This window comes from Euleptes europaea, chromosome 5, assembly GCF_029931775.1.
Source record: "Euleptes europaea isolate rEulEur1 chromosome 5, rEulEur1.hap1, whole genome shotgun sequence".
NCBI lineage: Eukaryota > Metazoa > Chordata > Lepidosauria > Squamata > Sphaerodactylidae > Euleptes > Euleptes europaea.
In genome coordinates, this window is record NC_079316.1 from 7,943,470 (window position 1) to 7,962,630 (window position 19,161).

Consider the following 19,161-nt stretch of genomic DNA (forward strand, 5'->3'; position numbering starts at 1 on the left):
GAGCCACACACTTCCTGCCCTCCCTCTCATGATCTGCCTAAATTCACAGAATCAGCCTTGCTATCCGACGACCATCTAGCCTCTGCATAAAAACCTCCAAAGAAGGAGAGCCCACCACCTCCTGAGGAAACCTGTTCCACTGAGACATTCTTCCTGATGTCTAGACAGAAACGCTTTTGATTTAATTTCAACCTGTTGGTTCTGGTCCGACCTTCTGGGGCAACAGAAAACAACTCAGCACCATCCTCCATATGACAGCCCCTCAAGTACTTGGAAGATGGTTATCATATCCCCTCTCAGTTTTCTCCTCTCCAGGCTAAACATCCCCAGCTCCTTCAACCTTTCCTCATAGGACGGTCTCCAGACCCCTCACCATCTTTGTTGCCCTCCTCTGGACACTGGAACTGCTTACTACGGTTTTGATAGGAAGGGTGGAGATTCCCTTGTAAGCAGCAAACCCTTGCTGCTGTCCTTTCTCTGAAGCTCACCACATCTTCTCCTTTCTGTGATGACCGCCTCCCTGAGTCGGAAACTCTTTTGATCTAATTTCAACACGTGGGTTCTGGTCCGACCTGGGGCAACAGAAAACAACTCGGCACCCTCCTCTATATGACAGCCCTTCAAGTACTTGAGGATGGTTATCATATCACATCTTATTCTTCTCCCCTTCAGACTAAACGTTACAAATGATCTCCAGCATACAGGGAGCATTTCCCCTGGACTGGAGGAAGTAGCTGCTTTGGAGGGTGGACTCTATGGTATACTATAGAGTTTAGGAGAAGGGAAACAGAAGTCCTAGAATCACATCACAGCCAGCGTGGTGTAGTGGTTAGGTGGCATGACCTAAGCCAGCGTGGTATAGTGGTTAAGGCGTCGGAGTCGGATGTGGGAAACCCAGGTTCAAATCTCCATTCTGCCATGGGAGCTTGCTGGGTGACCTTGGGCCAGTCACAACGCTCTCAGCCCTCACTGTGGCTAGTATTTGGACGGGAGACCTCTAAGGAATACCAGGGGCGTGCCATGGAGACAGGCAATGGCAAACCACCTCTGCACAACTCTCGCCTTGAAAACCCTACAAGGTTGCCATAAATCAGCTGTGACTTGACGCAAAAAAGAAAAAGAAGCTATTTTGTGGAAAGCTGCTAGGCTTTTCATGTAGCTCCATTTATTTTGAAGACATTTCACCCTTTGTGGCATGCGCCTCTGCCGTATCTCGCGGGGAAAAACTCTGCCCTTTTAGGGTGTTAGATGCGATGGACTCTGATCTGGAGGGCCGTGCTTGATTCCCCACTCCTCCATCTGAGCGGTGGAAGCTAATCTGGTGAACTGGATTTGTTTCCCCACTCCTCCACACGAAGCCAGCTGGGTGACCTTGGGCTAGTCACACTCTCTCAGCCTCACCTACCTCACAGGGTGCCTGTTGTAGGGAAGGGAAGGGGTCTGAAGAGAGAGTATAGAAATATTCTAAATACGTCAATAAGCAACTGGGGCAGCCCAAAGAAGAGGCCCCTGATGTATTGCAGGGCATGGCTGGCTACTGGCCATCGGGGGGACACAAAGTGTCTGGGTATCCCTCCTTACCTGGCCAGCAGTGGGGCAGGCCCGGGTGGGGGGGGAATAGGTTTCCCTTGCTTGGCGTGACCAAATACCTTGACCCGGCTGTGACAGCTAGGGCCCTGTGAACTTCTGAATATAATACAAGCTACGGCAACTGTAGGTTGTAAGGAGCTCATGCCAATGTTTTGACATCATTCTGGCCGCTGGCCTGGGTTTCTCTGGGCTCGTTGTTTCCGTAGCGCTTACCAAAGTGTGTAGAAAGTGCCCCCCCCCCTCGCTCGTCCTCCTGATAACCTTCTGAGATTTAGTCGAGCCGAGAGCGGGAGAGAGAGCTTCATAGTGGAGCAGGGCATCGGCCTTTGCTCTCTGTGGGCTTCTTCGTTAACAGGTTGCAAAGGGCAGAGTAGATAGAAGTACTTGTCTTTTAGTAAACCGTAGGTTTTAACATTTTAATCAGATTTTCAGAGACTTAAAGGAAAAAACTGGTTTAAAAGAGAAATCTGAATTCATATCTGTTAGAGCCTTAGTTATCTCACAGGATCATGGCCGTGTGTCAAATTCATTGTCTGAAGGCTGCTTTTCTATGTCAAAAAAGAAAACCACGGTGGGAAGGGGTCTGAGGTTAAAGGGCAGTGTGGTGTAGAGGTTAGTGTCGGGCTAGGATCTGGAAGACCCGTGTTCAAATCCCCACTGTGCAGTGCCTCACAGGGGTGTTTTGACAATAAAATGGAGGAGGGGCAAATGTAAGCTACTTTGGGTCCCCGTTGGGATGAAAAGTCTGGTAAAAATAATGGGGGGCAGAGAGTTGGTTCTGTAGGAACATTTGTCCCATGGGTTGAAGTCTGCTGCTACCATGCGACCTGCATGACTGGGGAGGGGCTGTGGCTCAGTGGTGGAGCATCTGCTTGGCACGCAGAAGGTCCCAGGTTCAATCCCCGGCATCTCCAGTTAAAGGGAATAGGTGAGTAGGTGATGTGAAAGACCTCAGCCTGAGACCCTGGAGAGCCGCTGTTGGTCTGAGTGGACAATACTGCATTTGATGGACCAAGGGTCTGATTCAGTAGAAGGCAGCTTCATGGGTTCATGTGTGTGTGTTCACGATTTTGACCAGTAGTTTGCCTGTTAGCAATTTTCCCTTGCGTGTAGAATTGGAGTCCGCAACCTTTTTGAATCTGCGGGCACATTTGGAATTCTGACATGGCATGGTGGGCGCAGCAGCCAAAACCAAAACAGAAAGGGGAAGAAAAACCTCAACTTAGAAAAACCAGGGATCCAAAGAAGGTTGACAAATGGCCTGCAGTAATTTAATACAATACAAATAGTTTTTAAAAATTCAATAAAACCAAACACGTTTGGTTTTATTGAAATTTTTTAAAACCATTTGTCTCTCCAAGGTCTCAGGCTGAGGTCTTTCACACCACCTACCTGCCTGGTCCCTTTAACTGGAGATGCCGGGGATTGAACCTGGGACCTTCTGCATGCCAAGCAGATGCTCCGCCACTGAGCCACGGTCCCTCCCCAAACACATATGCAGACACATGAAGCTGGCTTCTACTGAATCAGACCCTTGGTCCATCAAGGTTGGTATTGTCTACTCAGACTGGCAGTGGCTCTCCAGAGTCTCTCACATCACCTACTGTCTGGTCTTTTTCAGTGGAAATGCCGGGGATTGAACTTAGGACCTTCTACATGCCGAACAGATGCTCTGCCACTGAGCCACCGCCCTCTCTTTGTAGAGTGTTGAGCATACGTGTAGCGTGTTTGAGTGTAGAGTGCTACACTGCGGAATTGCTTATCCTGAATACATGAAGCTGCCTTCTGCTGAATCAGACCCTTGGTCCATCAAGGTTGGTATTGTCTACTCAGACCAGCAGTGGCTCTCCAGGGTCTCAGGCAGGGGTCTTTCACATCAGCTCTCCAGGGTATCTCACATCACCTACTGTCTGGTCCCTTTAACTGGAAATGCCAGGGATTGAACTTAGGACCTTCTGCCTGCCAAGTAGAGGCTCTGCCACTGAGCCACAGCTCCTCCCTTCCTGCTGAGCTCTAGTCTCATGGCTGGTCTAGCCGCCTTTCATACTCCAGCAGTCTTTAAGGACCTCCTCTGGGCATTTTTGTCCAAAGAAAGCAAAGTAGTATATACCACAACTTTGGTTTTTTTCTTTCTTTTGGGGTGGTATCCATTGTGATGCATCTCTGAGGCTTTTTATAGTACCATGACCCTGAAGAGAGAAAGGGGAAACCGGTGTCTCCAGGGGAGGGGTGGGAGTAGGGCAGCCGCAAGGCGAGATCCACACCGAGAGCCCGGGACCAATAGGGGGTGAGCTGGCCGGGCTGAGGAGGTGGCCGCAGGGTCAGAAGCAGGGTGGAGCGAGTTCACGGAGAGTCCTGAAACGCCATCAGTGTGGCTCGGCCCCTCCCTGACAAGGCAGATGTTGCTATTCCTCTCCACTGGAGTGCGGGAACTGTTTTGATAAACTTTCAGCCCCCTGCTACTAAATGGCTTTTGCTGCCAAGCCTCCGCCGATCAGCCAGAATGGCACTATCTTTCAGTCTTGCAGCAGCGCTGCAGCTCTTCGGCGCTCGGCTCATCCCAGTTCTCATTAGTTATGACTTCGTTTGGATACGCTCGGGTGCCCAGGCATGCTCCTAAGGCAGTGATGGCGAACCTTTTAGACACCAAGTGCCCAAACTGCAACCCAAAACCCACTTATTTATCCCAAAGTGCCAACACCAAGACCCCGCAGCCCAGAGTCCAGGAAAGGAGGGGGGGCTTTGAACCAAAGCCCCAGCCGCCCAGGAAAGGGGGGGCTTTGAACCGATCCAGCCCCCGCCGTCCAGCTTTTCCCCGCCGCGCTTCGCTGCCTATTTAGGCGGAGCCCGTGCAAAAGCCCCCGTTGCGCCCCCGCATGCAAAATGCAGAAGCACGGGGTGGGGGGCGCCCCACAGGCCCCGCTCTCCGCTGGCCCGGTTTGCACGCCTAGCCCGGGCAGTGCTGCAGCAATGCGCTCGGCAGCTGTTTGTCCCTTGGCCACACCCTTCCAAGAGGGCTCTGCGTGCCAAGTTGGGCACGCGTGCCATAGGTTCGCCAACACGGTCCTAAGGTGTCAGACTTACCTGCAGGGTTATGGAAGCCACTTTTTTTTAAGGCACATAATTTTATTCTTCAAATTGTAAAGGGAGTTCCACAGGGAACTCCCTGCCCCAGGATGTGGTGATGGCTGCCGACTTGGAAGGCTTGAGGAGAGGAGTATTCATGGCTACTAGTAAAAATGGCTACTAGTCATGATGCGTGCCTATTCTCTCCAGTACCAGAGGAGCATGCCTGTTACATTAGGTGCACTGGAACACAGGCAGGATGCTGCTGCTGCAGTCGTCTTGTTTGTGGGCTTCCTGTAGGCACTGTGTGAAGAGACTGGTGGACTTGATGCAGCTTGGTCTGATTCAGCAGGGCCTTTCTTATGTTCTTATGTGCAAGTACCGGGTCATTACTGAACCGCGGGGTGACGTCACATCACAACATTTACTAGACACACTGTGTTTACAGGGTGGTTTGCCATTGCCTTCCCATGTCGTCCACACTTTGCCCCCAGCAAGCTGGGTACTCATTTTACCTGGAAGGATGGAAGCCTGAGTCAACCTTGAGCCGGCTACCTGAACCTGACTTCTGTAGGGATCGCACTCAGGTTGTGATCAGAGCTTTGACTGCACTTTGCACCATGGGGCTCTTCAAATTGTACCATACCTCAATATATCTAATTCTGTACATGGCCCCATCTGTGGATATTTAAATCTGGAGATTGGGGCCATGAACAGACAAGACAGATTTTTCTACAAACCTGAAAAAGCCCCAGGTTTACAGAAAAAAAATACTATAATTAAAAAAAAAGGGGGGGGGGAAATAGGGAGGTTAACCCTCCCCCAGTGGGAACTGTCCTCTCCCCACAGACAGGCAGCATGGTGTATTGGCTAAGAGCGGCGGACTCTAATCTGGAGAACCAGGTTTGATTACCTGCTCTTCCTCATGAACGGGACTCTAATCTGGTGAACTCCTCCACATGAAGCCTTCTGGGTGACCTTGGGCCAGTCACAGTTCTCTCCAAAATCTCTGCCCCACCTACCTCACAGGGTGTCTGTTGTGGCGAGAGGGAGGGAAGGAGATTGTAAGCCGGTTTGAGACTCCTTAAAGGTAGAGAAAATCGGCGTATAAACACCAACTCTTCTTCTTAGTTTTGGTATCTGTTATTCAGAAGTACCCTGCTTTCAGACATGGAGACTTTGTTTAATTTTCATGGCTAGGAACTGTTGATGCATGACTTGGTGCGGAGACGGGTTGGCAGTGTGATGTGGGTGTCTGTGTTTGGCTTGGTGTTCCTGGATGAGAGCCACGAAGCCTGCTGGCTGTCCTTGGGCTAGTCGCAGTTCTCTCCGAACACTCTCAGCCCCACCTACCTCACAGGGTGTCTGTTGTGGGGAGGGGAAGGCAAGGCGATTGTAAGCCGGTTTGATTCTTCCTTAAGTGGTAGAGAAAGTCGGCATATAAAAAAACAACTCTTCTTCTTTTGTCCCCAACTCCCAGGAGGGCTTTCTGGTACACAACCATTCCTCCCTGCGAGCAGAGTGCATAACCAACAGCTGTCTGTCTAAAAAAAAGCAAAGAATTTGCTCGTTTTTTTTTAAAGTGGCGTATTTAATCTCCCAAATTCTTGTTTTGTTTTTGATAAAACAAAACCGACACTTCTGACCCTCCAGAGTTTTATGTGTGTTGATGCGACTCACAGTCAGGATCACATTGCCATTGTTTGCTCAGCTTGCTGTCGGCAGCGTCCTTGCTACCAGATATAAGAATAGTAATTAAACACTGTGGGATTTTCATTTGGCGACTTCTTCTCTTTATGTAATGCCGCAACCGATTGAAGCGGTTTAGCAGGGCGGAGGTTGGGAAACTCTGTAACGTGCTGGGCCAAGAGCATTGATTTAAAGGCTCTGTTGACTGGCACATGCTCTCCGAGGTCTCGGGTCTTTCCAAGTCCCACTACGTGAGGTCCCCTTTTAAGCTGGAGATGTTGGGGATTGAACTGGAGAGGTTCTGAGTGCAAAGTGTGAGCGCTTTCACTGATGGCGAGGTCTTTAAAGACTTGCGGGCCGCACTTATGCATCTACAAGGCATTCTTGCTGGAATTGCTCTGAGACCGTAAAGCTATGTATTATTTATTTATTTATTTATTTAACCCCTTTTTAAAAACCCTCTTTATTTAACTCCTTAAACAAAATCTCCTGCTTCTTCTGCTTCTTCTGCTTCTGCTGCTTCTTCTTCTGCTGCTGCTTCTTCTTCTTCTGCTTCTTCTTCTATTTATAAGAACAACAACAAAATAAAAAAATTCAACAACAGTAGGTTAAACACACTAGTACAGTCGAGGTATGTTCCAACACTTGATCTATATTATACATTAGTGCTTTTTACAGTGATTGTACCATTTGTTGTGTTTGCGTAGCAGAACTTAATCAATGCAAATCATGCGATAGCTTCATGGGCAATGCTCCCTTCGCCACAGACTGAAAAGGGAGCCGTCTATTTTAAAAAGTTCGTAGAGTAAGATAAGTTATTTGCTCCTTTAAAGTTGTGAAGATATCGAAAATTAAAAGGTCCCACACCTTCTCATACCACTGCCCAACGGAAGTATTTCATCCTTTTTTATTGCTGCCTTTCCACCCGATCAGGGTCCTCAAGGTGGCGAACAGGGAAAAAAAATTAAACATTTGAAAAATTTTGGGTCGAGCGAGGGCCGGTGGGCAAGCAGTATCGGTGCCAACCACCAGGCTGTTCCCCTGTGAGCAACAAAGATGGTGAAGCAACAAATATGATAACCATCTTCAAGTATTTGAAGGGATGTCATATAGAGGAGGGTGCCGAGTTGTTTTCTGTTGCCCCAGAAGGTCAGACCAGAACCCACGTGTTGAAATTAGATCAAAAGAGTTTCCGTCTAGACATTAGGAAGAACTTTCTAACAGTGAGAGCAGTTCCTCAGTGGAACAGTCTTCCTCGGGAGGTGGTGGGCTCTCCTTCCCTGGAGGTCTTTAAGCAGAAGCTAGATGGCCATCTGTCAGCAATGCTGATTCTATGACCTGAGACAGACGATGAGAAGGATGGGAATTTGCTCTAGACACAATACTCCTATTGATGCAGCCCAGAATTGCATTGGCCTTCTTAGCTGCCATATAACACTGTTGACTCATGTTCAGTTTGTGGTCCACTAAGACTCCCAGATCTCTTTCACATGTACTGTTGTCAAGCCAACTCTCTCCCATCCTGTACCTGTGCCTTATGTTGTTTCTGCCTAGGTGAAGTACTTTACACTTCTCCCTATTGAAATCCATTTTATTGCTTATGGCCCAGCTCTCCAGTCTATCGAGATCATTCTGAACTCTGACCCTACCCTCCAGGGTATTAACTACCCATCCTAACTTGGTGTCATCTGCAAATTTGATTAGCGTGCTGTCTATTCCATCATCCAAGTCATTTATAAAAATATTAAATAGTACTGGTCCCAAGGCAGACCCCTGTGGTACCCCACTGGTCACTCCTCTCCAGGATGAAGTTGTGCCATTAATGAGCACCCTTTGGGTTCGGTTGGTCAACCAGTTACCAATCCATAAGAACATAAGAAAGGCCCTGCTGGAACAGCCCAAGGCCCATCAAGTCCAGCAGTCTGTTCACACAGTGGCCAACCAGGTGCCTTTAGGAAGCCACAAACAAGACTAATGCAGCAGCACCATCCTGGCTGTGTTCCACCACACCCAAAATAATAGGCATGCTCCTCTGATAGTAGAGAGAATAGGTATGCAGCATGACCAGTATCCATTCTAACTAATAACCATGAACACCCCTCTCCTCCATGAATATGTCCACTCCCCTCTTAAAGCCCTCCAAGCTGGCAGCCATCACCACATCCTGGGGCAGGGAGTTCCATAATTTAACTATGCGTTGTGTGAAAAAATATTTCCTTTTATCTGTTTTGAATCTCTCGCTCTCCAGCTTTAGCAGATGACCCCGTGTTCTAGTATTATGGGAGAGGGAGAAAAACGTCTCCCTGTCCACTCTTTCCAAACCATGCATAATTTTATAGACCTGTATCATGTCTCCCCTTAGCCGCCTTCTTTCCAAGCTAAACAGCCCTAAACGTCCTAACCGCTCCCCGTAGGACAGTTGCTCTAGTCCCTTAATCATTTTGGTTGCTCTTTTCTGCACCTTCTCAAGCTCTGTAATATCCTTTTTAGGTGTGGTGACCAGAACTGGACACAGTATTCCAAGTGTGGTCTCACCATAGGTTTGTACAAGGGCAGTATGATATCAGCAGTTTTATTCTCTATTCCTCGTCTAATTATGGCCAGCATGGAATTTGCCTTTTTTACAGCAGCCGCACACTGGGTTGACATCTTCATTGAGCTATCCACTACCGCCCCAAGATCCCTTGTGGACGAGTCTGCCCTTTTTATGGTCTCTAGCTTATTAGACACTATGCCTTCCTTGATATACATAGCAACACCCCCTCCAATATGCCCTTCCCTGTCATTTCTATACAGTTTGTAACCAGGGATGACTGTATCCCACTGGTTCTCTCCCCTCCACCAGGTTTCTGTAATGCTCACTATATCTATGTTTTCTCTTAAAACCATGCACTCTAATTCCCCCATTTTTGCTTGGAGGCTTCTAGCATTAGCATAGAAACACCTCCACACTCTCTTTCGACTTGCCTGGCATGTGCCTTTGGGCATCTTTAAGTGGCTATCCATCTTTTTTTCCCCATTCCCTTTCATGTCTAAGTAATTTCTATGTAATAAGTAATCCACCTAACAGTAGCAGTGTCCAGCCCACATTTTACTAGCTTTGTTTCAAGAAGATCATGGGGGACTTTATCAAAGGCTTTACTGAAATCAAGGTACACTACATCTACTGCATTCCCTTCATCTACCATACTTGTCACTCTTTTGAAAAAAAAAAAAAGATATGAGATTAGTTTGGCATGACCTGTTTTTGAGAAACCCATGTTGACTGTCAGTGAGCATGGCATTTCTTTCTAAGTGCTTACAGACCGTCTGTTTAACTATCTGCTCTAGTATTTTACCTGGTATTAAATCAAAAGAGTTTCCAGCTAGTCATTAGGAAGAATTTTCTAACAGTTAGAGCGGTTCCTCAGTGGAACCGGCTTCCTCGGGAGGTGGTAAGCTCTCCTTCCCTGGAGGTTTTTAAGAAGAGGCTAGATGGTCATCTGTCAGCAATACTGATTCTATGACCTTAGGCAGATGATGAAGAGGGAGGGCATCTTGGCCATCTTCTGGGCATGGAGTGGGCGTCACTGGGGGTGTGCGGGGGGGGGAGGCAGTTGTGAATTTCTTGCATTGTGCAGGGGGTTGGACTAGATGACCCTGGTCATCCCTTTCAACTCTGTGATTCTTTTATTCTTAGAACTCCTGTAACCCCTTTCCTCACAGTGTGAATCACAGAGGAAGTCCTGGCCATGCTCTGCTGGTGCACGTCAGGCGCTTTCTTCACGAGCGTGTGCATGGGCGTAAGCAGTGAGCATAATAAGGGAGGAACCTAGACCGGCCTCCACCAGTGTTTGTTTCTACCGTGATTCTTGCATAAGAAGAGCCCTGCTGGATCAGACCAAAAGCCCATTTTGTCCAGCATGCTGTTCACACAGTGGCCCATGAGCAGGACGGCCACAACAGCACCTTTAGAATCGGAGTATCATAGAGTTGGGAGGGACCACCAGGGTCATCTAGTCCAACCCCCTGCACAATGCAGGAAATTCACCACTACCTCCCACACTCCGACACCCCCAGTTACCCCTGCTCCATGCCCAGCAGATGGCAACAAAACCCTCCATGATCCCTGGGCAATTTGGTCTGGAGGAAAATGGCTTCCTGACTCCAAAGTGGTGATCGGCATTACTCTGGGCATGTAAGAAAGGGCCATGAGAGCCAAGCACTGATGCAACCCTTCCTGCCCTCCCTCTCATGATCTGCCTAAGTTCACAGCATCAGCCTTGCTGACAGACGGCCATCTAGCCTCTGCTTATAGACCTCCAAAGAAGGAGAGCCCACCACCTCCCGAGGAAGCCTGTTCCACTGAGGAACTGCTCTGACTGCTCCCCAGCAACTGATACAAAGAGGGATACTGCCTCTGGCCCTGGAGAGAGTAGATATCAGTCATGACTAGTAGCCATGGAGAGTCCCGTCCTTTGTGAGTTTGTCCACTTCCCATTCTAAAGCCTTCCAAGTTGGCAATTATGACTACATCATGTGGCAGCGAGTTCCACCATGTAACTGTGTGCTGTGTGAAGAACTGTGGCTCAGTGGTAAAGCCTCTGCCTGGCATGCAGAAGGTCCCAGGTTCAATCCCTGGCATCTCCAGTTGAAGGGACTAGGCAAGTAGGTGATGTGAAAGACCCCTGCCTGAGACCCTGGAGAGCCGCTGCTGATGGACTGAGGGTCTGATTCAGTATAAGGCAGCTTCATGTGTTCATGTATGTGCTTCTGGTCCTGCTGCCCCCCATTTGTACAAAGGCATTGCTCTATCGGATTTTTTGTTGTTGCTCTATTTGAACGCATCTCTGTATGAAGAATGCTGTCTCGGCTAACTCAGCGGGCCCATGAAAACAAAATAGGCAGGTGAAGTGGACAGTTGCAGATGATCAGGCTTGGACCTTGGTCTGATCCAGCATGGCCTTTCTTATGTTCTTATGTCCCTCTCCGAATTCTTGTTAGCAACGTGGAAGGTTTTCCCCCTCTCTTTTAAACTTAAGCTTCCTTCATCCCTAACTGGATCATGACCTCATACTGGGAACCGCGACAACACTTTCGATTAAATGTGGAAGACGTCGGATGGGTCTGACGCCTGCCGACTCATGGCTAACCTCATTCGGTGCTGGATGGAAGCGCTTTAGGTGGGGAGAGCTACCAAACAATGGGCAACTTTGTTCTCTTTTGCGCCAAACGCTTTTGTGCCAGATTTGTTTCAAAAACCGAAAGGAACAATTGAGAGCCGACGGTCAGAATACATTGCTTGGTAGCGTGTCACCTGGGAACGATACAGCGCTTTAACAATGCTTTTGAATAGCTTCTCTCGTCTCGGGAGAACTGCGTCGAAGACGTAAATAACTGTAATCTCAGCAGCAAAGATGAAAAGTTCACCGGCCAGCGAAAACACCCCTCGATTGAGCTTTTGAGACATTGAGCGGGCACAGATCCAGCGTTGTCTTTTTTAGGCTCGGCTGGTGCTCAGTTGGCTGGTGCACCGACTGCGGCGGTGTTGAAGCTGTGTCCCAAGTCAGCGATATTCTAGGAAACTGGCATTGGCCTTCTAGAGCAGGGGTCCCTGATGTGGTACCCTCTGACCCCTTCCCAAGTGCCCACCAAGTGTTTTTAGAAGGTGGGTGGGGACAAAAAGGAGGGCCATGCATACCGCATGGGGGATGTCCTTCTGGGTAGCAGTGTGTGTGAACAAGATCTTGGGGTACCGTAAGTTAAATATGAGCAGCCGGCGTGATGCAGTGACAAAAAAAGCTAATGGGATCTTGGGGTGCATCAACAGAGGCATAACATCCAGATCGCAAGATGTCATAGTTCTGTTGTACACTGCATTGGTCAGGCCGCACCTGGAATATTCTGTGCCGTTCTGGAGGCCTCACTTCAAAAAGGATGAGGACAGTATGGAGCTGGCGCGGAGGAGAGCGACGAGGATGATCAGGGGCCTGGAGACCAAGCCCTAGGAGGAAAGGCTAAGGGACTTGGCAATGCTTAATCTGGAGAAGAGGAGGTTGAGGGGGGACATGATTGCTCTCCTGAAGTATTTGAAGGGCTGTCACTTAGAGGAGGGCAGGGAGCTGTTCCTGATGGCAGCAGAGGACAGGATTCACAATAATGGGTTTAAATTGCTGGCGGAAAGGTACCGGCTGGATATTAGGGAAAAGGTTTTCCAGAAAGAGTTGTTCGACAGTGGAATCAGCTCCCTAGGGAGGTGGTGGGCTCCCCCTCACTGGCAGTCTTCAAGCAGAGGCTGGACAAACACTTGTCAGGGATGCTCTAGGCTGATCCTACATTAAGCAGGGAGTTGACTAGATGGCCTTTATGGCCCCTTCCAACTCTATGATTCTAGGTAGGCTTTTGCCCAACAAGGCTACTGATTGACCACTGGACATTGGATTGGCTGTGCAGATTTTTGAAAAGGTTGATTCAGCCCCAGCTGCCGCCACACCTCAGGGATCGTTACTAGAAGAGTGTTTACTAGGTTTATTTAAAGAGGGAATGGATGTGGAAGATAAAACAATCTGCCAATATTGTTTTGCAGCGGCAAGAATAATTATTGCAAAATCCTGGAAGGCGGATAAAAATTTGTCGAAGAAAGATTGGAGAGAAAAATTAATAGAGTATATACAGATGGCTAAGCTAACAAATGGATTACAGGGAAAGGATATGGAAGAATTTGGGAAGAAACGGAGCTTGGCATTTGTGTATTTAGCTAAATATGCGAAGGTGGATTTTAGAACTGTTGTGAAAAGGTTATAATATTTGAGTACTGTAATAGGGGAAGTAATGTAAAATTTGGATTTGGGTAATACTCTAGCGGACGTCATGCACTGGGGGTATATAAAGCGGGTTGGAGGGGGGTGATGGGTTTTTATGTTATGTTTTGTTTTTTCACATTTATGAAATTTAAAAAAATTATGTTAAAAATAAGGGATCGTTACTAGGCGACCGGATTGAAGTTGCGGCAGCCGTTGGCTCCGCCCCCTGTGGGAGCGGTTCTCTGGTGGCCATTTTGTGGCCACGCCCACCCCATCGTGTCAGAATGCCAACGGTGCCCGCCGGCTCGAAAGGGCTGGGGACCGCTGGTCTAGAGTTTGAGGTGCCTCCCTTTTTCAGCTGTCGGTTCGGTGGAAGAGCTGGGCTGGGGCACGGGTGGAACCGTCCCAGGTCAAATCTGTGGCCTCATCCCATGAGTCACCTTTGCCGGCAGGTCCGGCAGGACCTCGGCTTATCTCTTGGGAGGGTGGGTTGCCAGCGGAGGCCAAACACGGCCAGGGGGGGCTGCTGATCTGATTCTTTGTAAGGCAGTTCCGTATATCTGGGTTTTGCCCCTAGTTAAGAGGCCTGGAATCTGAATTGTCAGCTTTTTGGAGGAACCCCAAGCTTGTACTTGGATTCTCTGCTTATATCTTCAGTATATCACGTAGCTTTCCTAGTCGCGCCAGGAGGCGAACTCCAGAGCGCCTTCTCGCTGGAGAGTTCTCCGTTTGGCTGGACTTCCACACTTTCAAAATAAGTGGCTTGTATCTCCCTGAAAGATAGTTTCAGAGGGTAGCCCGGTTAGTCTATAGTGGAACAGCTAGATTCGAGTACAGTAGCACCTTGGAGACCAATGAAATTTGGGTATAAGCTTTTGAGTTTCTGCCTTTGTCAGATAGGAGGTACATTTGCGTATCTGGCAAAGGGAGCGTTGACTCTTGCAAGCTTGTGCATGTGTGTGTTAAGTGCCGTCAAATTGCTTACAGCCTGGCGTGGTGGTTAAGAGCGGCGGACTCTAATCTGGAGAACCCGGTTTGATTCCCCACTCCTCCACATGAGCAGCGGACTCTAATCTGGAAATCCGGGTTTCTCCACTTCTCCACATGCAACTAGCTGGGTGACCTTGGGACAGTCACGGTTCTCTCCGAACTCTCTCAGCCCCAAGGTGTCTTTTGTGGGGAGAGGAAGGGAAGGAGATTGTAAGGTAGTTTGAGACTCCTCCTTCTTACGAGTTGTTTTCTGTTGCCCCAGAAGGTCGGACCAGAAGCAACGGGTTGAAATTAAATCAAAAGAGTTTCCGTCTAGACACTAGGAAGAACTATCTGACAGTTAGAGCGGTTCCACACTGGAACAGGCTTCCTCGGCAGGTGGTAAACGCTCCTTCCCTGGAGGTTTTGAAGCAGAGGCTAGATTGGCCATCTGTCAGCAATGCTGATTCTATGACAGTGATGGCGAACCTTTTAGAGACCGAGTGCCCAAACTGCAACCCAAAACCCACTTATTTATCACCAAGTGCCAACAGGGCAATTTAACCTGATTACTGAGGTTTTAGTTTAGAAAAAACAACTCATACATTAACATCTTTTGTCTAAAAAACACACACAATAACAGAGCTTTCGATGATACAAACAACTTTTTATGGAAAGGTAAAAGTTTGCATTTGGCATGCTTTTGAACAATCTAGTACAGCTCCTGTATCTCACAGTGGCCCACATCTATAATGAGGAGGTAGCACATACCCATCAGGGCTAGTAACCCGTGATGGACTTTTCCTCCAGAAATTAGTCCAATCCCCTCTTAAAGGCATCTAGGCTAGATGCCATCACCACATCCTGTGGCAAGGAGTTCCACAGGCTAATTACATGCTCGGTAAGTGGGTGTTCCTCTTTTATTGAGCAGAGGGAGAGTAACTGGTCCTCCGCACCCCAGCAGTGTCTTTTCTGGCTACACAATAGGATTCTTAGGTTCAAGAGTTTGGCAAAAGCGTAGGAAGTTACAAAAACGTTACCCGTTCCAAAAGCGATGATGCACATCAGTTCAGCATTCAATAAATGTTCCAAGAGTTCCGTTTGGCATATCCCTGCCCCAGGAATCAGATACATTGATGGTATCCGACATACTGTCTGCGTTTCCAGACCACCACACGCACAGTTGTGTGTGTTCCTCTTTTATTTTCCAGGATCTCGGGGGGGGGGGGGGAGTTCAAACCTCACTGAGATTCCGGAGATGCCAACTGACCGAAGATTGATGACATCCGGCTTGTAACAGAAAACACCAAGGTGACAAATGCTTACAGAGCAGATCACCTGGGGTTCCCTGAGGCAGGATAAGAGTTAATTGCAGGACCATTTATTACTATGACAACAAGTGGTCCAGCGGATGGGGGAAGCAATTGCATTTTTTACCAATGTTAATTGAGCCGCGTCCTGGAATGTTTTGCAGTTTGATTTCCCCAGCCAGGCCAAAGGCCTGGATCAAAGATTTTTTAGCAACAAGGAATTGGAAGGGGGGTCCCATTTCCTTGACACGCCTTACCCCAGACGGAGGAGGGAGGAAGCGCTCCCATTGGGCTGCTGGGCAGAAGGGCGGGTGATGTGAGAAATGCCCTCAGGCGCGTGTGGAGAGGGGGAGGGGAGCAACCCGGCCCCGCATCCCTTTGGCTTTCTACTAACGAAGTCAGGCGAACTCTGTGCTGGGGCGATGGCGCGCGTGCCCACAGAGGGCTCTGAGTGCCCACTCCGGCACGCGTGCCATAGGTTCGCCAACACTGTTCTATGACCTTAGGCAGATCATGAGAGGGAGGGCATCTTAACCATCTTCTGGGCACGGAGTAGGGGTCACTGGGGATGGGGGGGAGGTAGTTGTGAATTTCCTGCATTGTGCAGGGGGTTGGAGTAGATGACCCTGGTGGTCCCTTCCAACTCTATGATTCTACTCTATCATTCCGACGTATGACAACCCTATGAATAAATGATCTACAAAATGTCCTATCATTGAAAGCGAATACCTTGAAATTCTTGCTGGTTTCTAAGGTGCTCATTGGACTTGAATCTAGCTGTATCTCTGAGTGTCACTAAAAGGAAATCAAGCATGAATTAAATCGACACAACTGACAATTGTCTTCCCCGCCCAACCATGGGATAAAGCCAAGTGGGTCCAGGGTATGAGTTAAGGGTTCCCCAATGGGAGATTCCCAGGAAGTCAAAAAGACCCGTTGAGGTTTCTAATTAGAGATGCAGTATTTCTAGGAGCCATTTCCCCCCGAAGGAGGGAGGCATGGAAATATGAGGAAAAAATTATTTGAGACTCAATGGATTTACTTTTATTGTCCGTACCAAGCCCGGCTATATCCTGCGGGCTTATAAATAATATATAACTTTATACGATAGACTTGCCTAGGCATGACAGGTACAAAATAAACTTGTGTTTAAAGAGCAGCAGCTGGAGGGAATCCTTCAATGTTAAAGGAAGCATTGCGTGAAGTGGGTTTCCCAAACTTTCTTAATCTTCCCCCTGCCCAGTCTGACCAGGCTGTGGGACGGGGGTGTGGGGACTGCAGTTCCCTCCCTTGTACGTTTATGGTCCCCGTGCCCTGCAGGTTTTCACAATACCAAGAAACTGGGAAGAAAGAGGGGAATGATTAGGTTGGGCTGCTTAAAACATGACGCCGAGAAAAATTTGTCATGTAGGGTGTGCAACCTGTGTAAAGAAGAGTCAACAAGATGAATTTGTGATGAAATGGCAATTGTTTTATTATTACTATTCACTTGATAAATGAATTACTTTATACATTAAGATACCAATGGCTTATAAGAATGTGTTTAGTGAGATTTAGGAGGTTTTAAGCGTTTAGTTTAAACAACAGAAGTTAGGGTACTAGGGAGCCAGCGTGGTGTAGTGGTTAAGAGTGGTGGTTTGGAGCGGTGGACTCTGATTTGGAGAACCGGGTTTGATTCCCTTCTCCTCCACATGAGCAGCGAGGCTAATCTGGTGAACTGGATTTGTTTCCCCACTCCTACACATGAAGCCAGCTGGGTGACCTTGGGGCTAGTCACACTGTCTCAGCCCCACCTACATCACAGGGTGTCTGTTGTGGGGAGGGGAAGAGGAAGGTGATTGTAAGCCGGTTTGATTCTCCTTTAAGTGGTAGAGAAAGTCGGCATATAAAAACCAATTCTTCTTCTTCCTCTTCTTTCCTTCTAGATCAAATCACGTTGAGGTCTTAGGGAGATATTATGTTTTAGTGAGTTTTAAGAAGCTTTGTTTTAGATGAAAGCTAGAAGCTCTGATATTAGTTTTTTCTTTTCTGTTAAGCCTGGATCAAGTCGGGGCCCTGACAATGAAATATACTTTACCCCGTTTCCCCATCTCTCCTTTTTTCTTTCTGTACCCTTTTATATACAAAAAAAAAAATTAAAAATAAGAAAGAAGAGTCAACTGCAAGAGGACATCCCAGGAGGCAACTGCTGTTGCACGCTGGGAGATAAGTGGGGACTTGATTGTTACCCGTGGCAATTCACACTGTTTTCAGTAAGGAAGTGCTTTCTGTGTGGAAATTCCCCTTGTTTGAATCAGTCCTGGGAGGTGTTAATCCGGATCAGCAGGTTCCCCTTTGTGAAGGCTCAAGAATAAGCTGCTCATACATAGAGAATCTGTACCTGGATGGCCCAGGCTAGCCTGATCTCATCAGATCTCGGAAGCTGAGCAGGGTCGGCCCTGGTTAGTACTTGGACTGGAGACCACCAAGGCCATCCAGGGTTGCCATGCAGAGGCAGGCGATGGCACGCCACCTCTGAACATCTCTGGGCTTGAACATAAAAAAAGCCCTGCTGGATCAGACCAAGGCCTATCAAGTGCAGCAGTCTGTTCACACAGTGGCCAACCAGGTACATCTATCTAGGAAGCCCACAAACAAGACAACTGCAGCAGCATTATCTTGCCTGTGTTCCACAGTACCTAACAGAATAGTCATGCCCCTCTCATAATACCAGAACGCAGTGTCATCTGCTGAAGCTGGAGGATGAGAGATTCAAAACGGATAAAAGGAAGTATTTCTTCACACAACACATAGTTAAATTGTGGAACTCCCAGCCCCAGGATGTGGTGATGGCTTCCAACTTGGAAGGCTTTAAGAGGGGAGTGGACATGTTCATGGAGGAGAGGGGTATTCATGGCTACTAGTCAAAATAGATGCTAGTCATGATCCATGCCTATTCTCTCCAGGATCAGAGGAGCATGCCTGTTATATTAGGTGCTGTGGAGCACAGGCAGTTCAATGCTGCTGCAGTCGTCTTGTTTGGGGGCTTCCTAGAGGCACCTGGTTGGCCACTGTGTGATCAGACTGCTGGACCTTGGTCTGATTCAGCAGGGCCTTTCTTATGCTCTTATAATTCCCAGGCGCCACTGTCACTGTTTTAGATATGTTTTATATATACTTTATACATGTAGGCTGGATGTAATTTTAAACAATATTTTTAATAACTTTGTGTACATTGAACCATTGGAAAGCAAATTGGCACACTGCTGAGGGCCTGTGAGTAATGCCTGCTTGCCAGCTCTGAAAGTCTGGTTTTCGGGTCAGTCCGGATATCAGATCTCCGGATACTCAACCTGTTATGCTGTGTTTTGCTACAAAATTTGTATCCATAGAGTCCGCCTTCCGAAGTGGCCATTTTCTTGAGGTGAGCCGATCTCTATCGCCAAAAGATCAGTTGTAATCCCAGGAGATCTCCAGCCACCGCCTGGAGGTCGGCAACCCCAGTTACAACGTTGTGTTTCGATCCTTCTAGGAGGAGACAGGCGAGGGCTAGCGAGGACCAGGAACAACTCCGAATCGGCCAGAGCTGCCCCGCATGTGGACCGGAGGCGCCAACTCTCTGAATCCCAGGCAGATACGATGAACAGCTCTGACTGCAGGGTGGCTCTCAGGCAGCTGGGAACTCCCAGAGGTGAGAATTTGGGCCGTTGTGCTGCCAAAGGTTGAAGGATGTTTTCAGGCTCTGGTGGGAAATCAACTAGATGGGTGGTTGAGTT

General features: G+C 48.2%; 1 protein-coding gene across 1 annotated transcript in view; it reads left to right on the plus strand.

The window, feature by feature from the left end:
• DIS3L2 (DIS3 like 3'-5' exoribonuclease 2) overlaps positions 1-19,161 on the plus strand; it is a 246,597-nt gene that overhangs the window by 11,024 nt on the left and 216,412 nt on the right. The window contains exon 3 of the mRNA XM_056850570.1: positions 18,918-19,076. Within this exon, the coding sequence (XP_056706548.1) occupies positions 18,918-19,076 (159 nt within the window). The remainder of the gene's footprint in view (positions 1-18,917; positions 19,077-19,161) is intronic.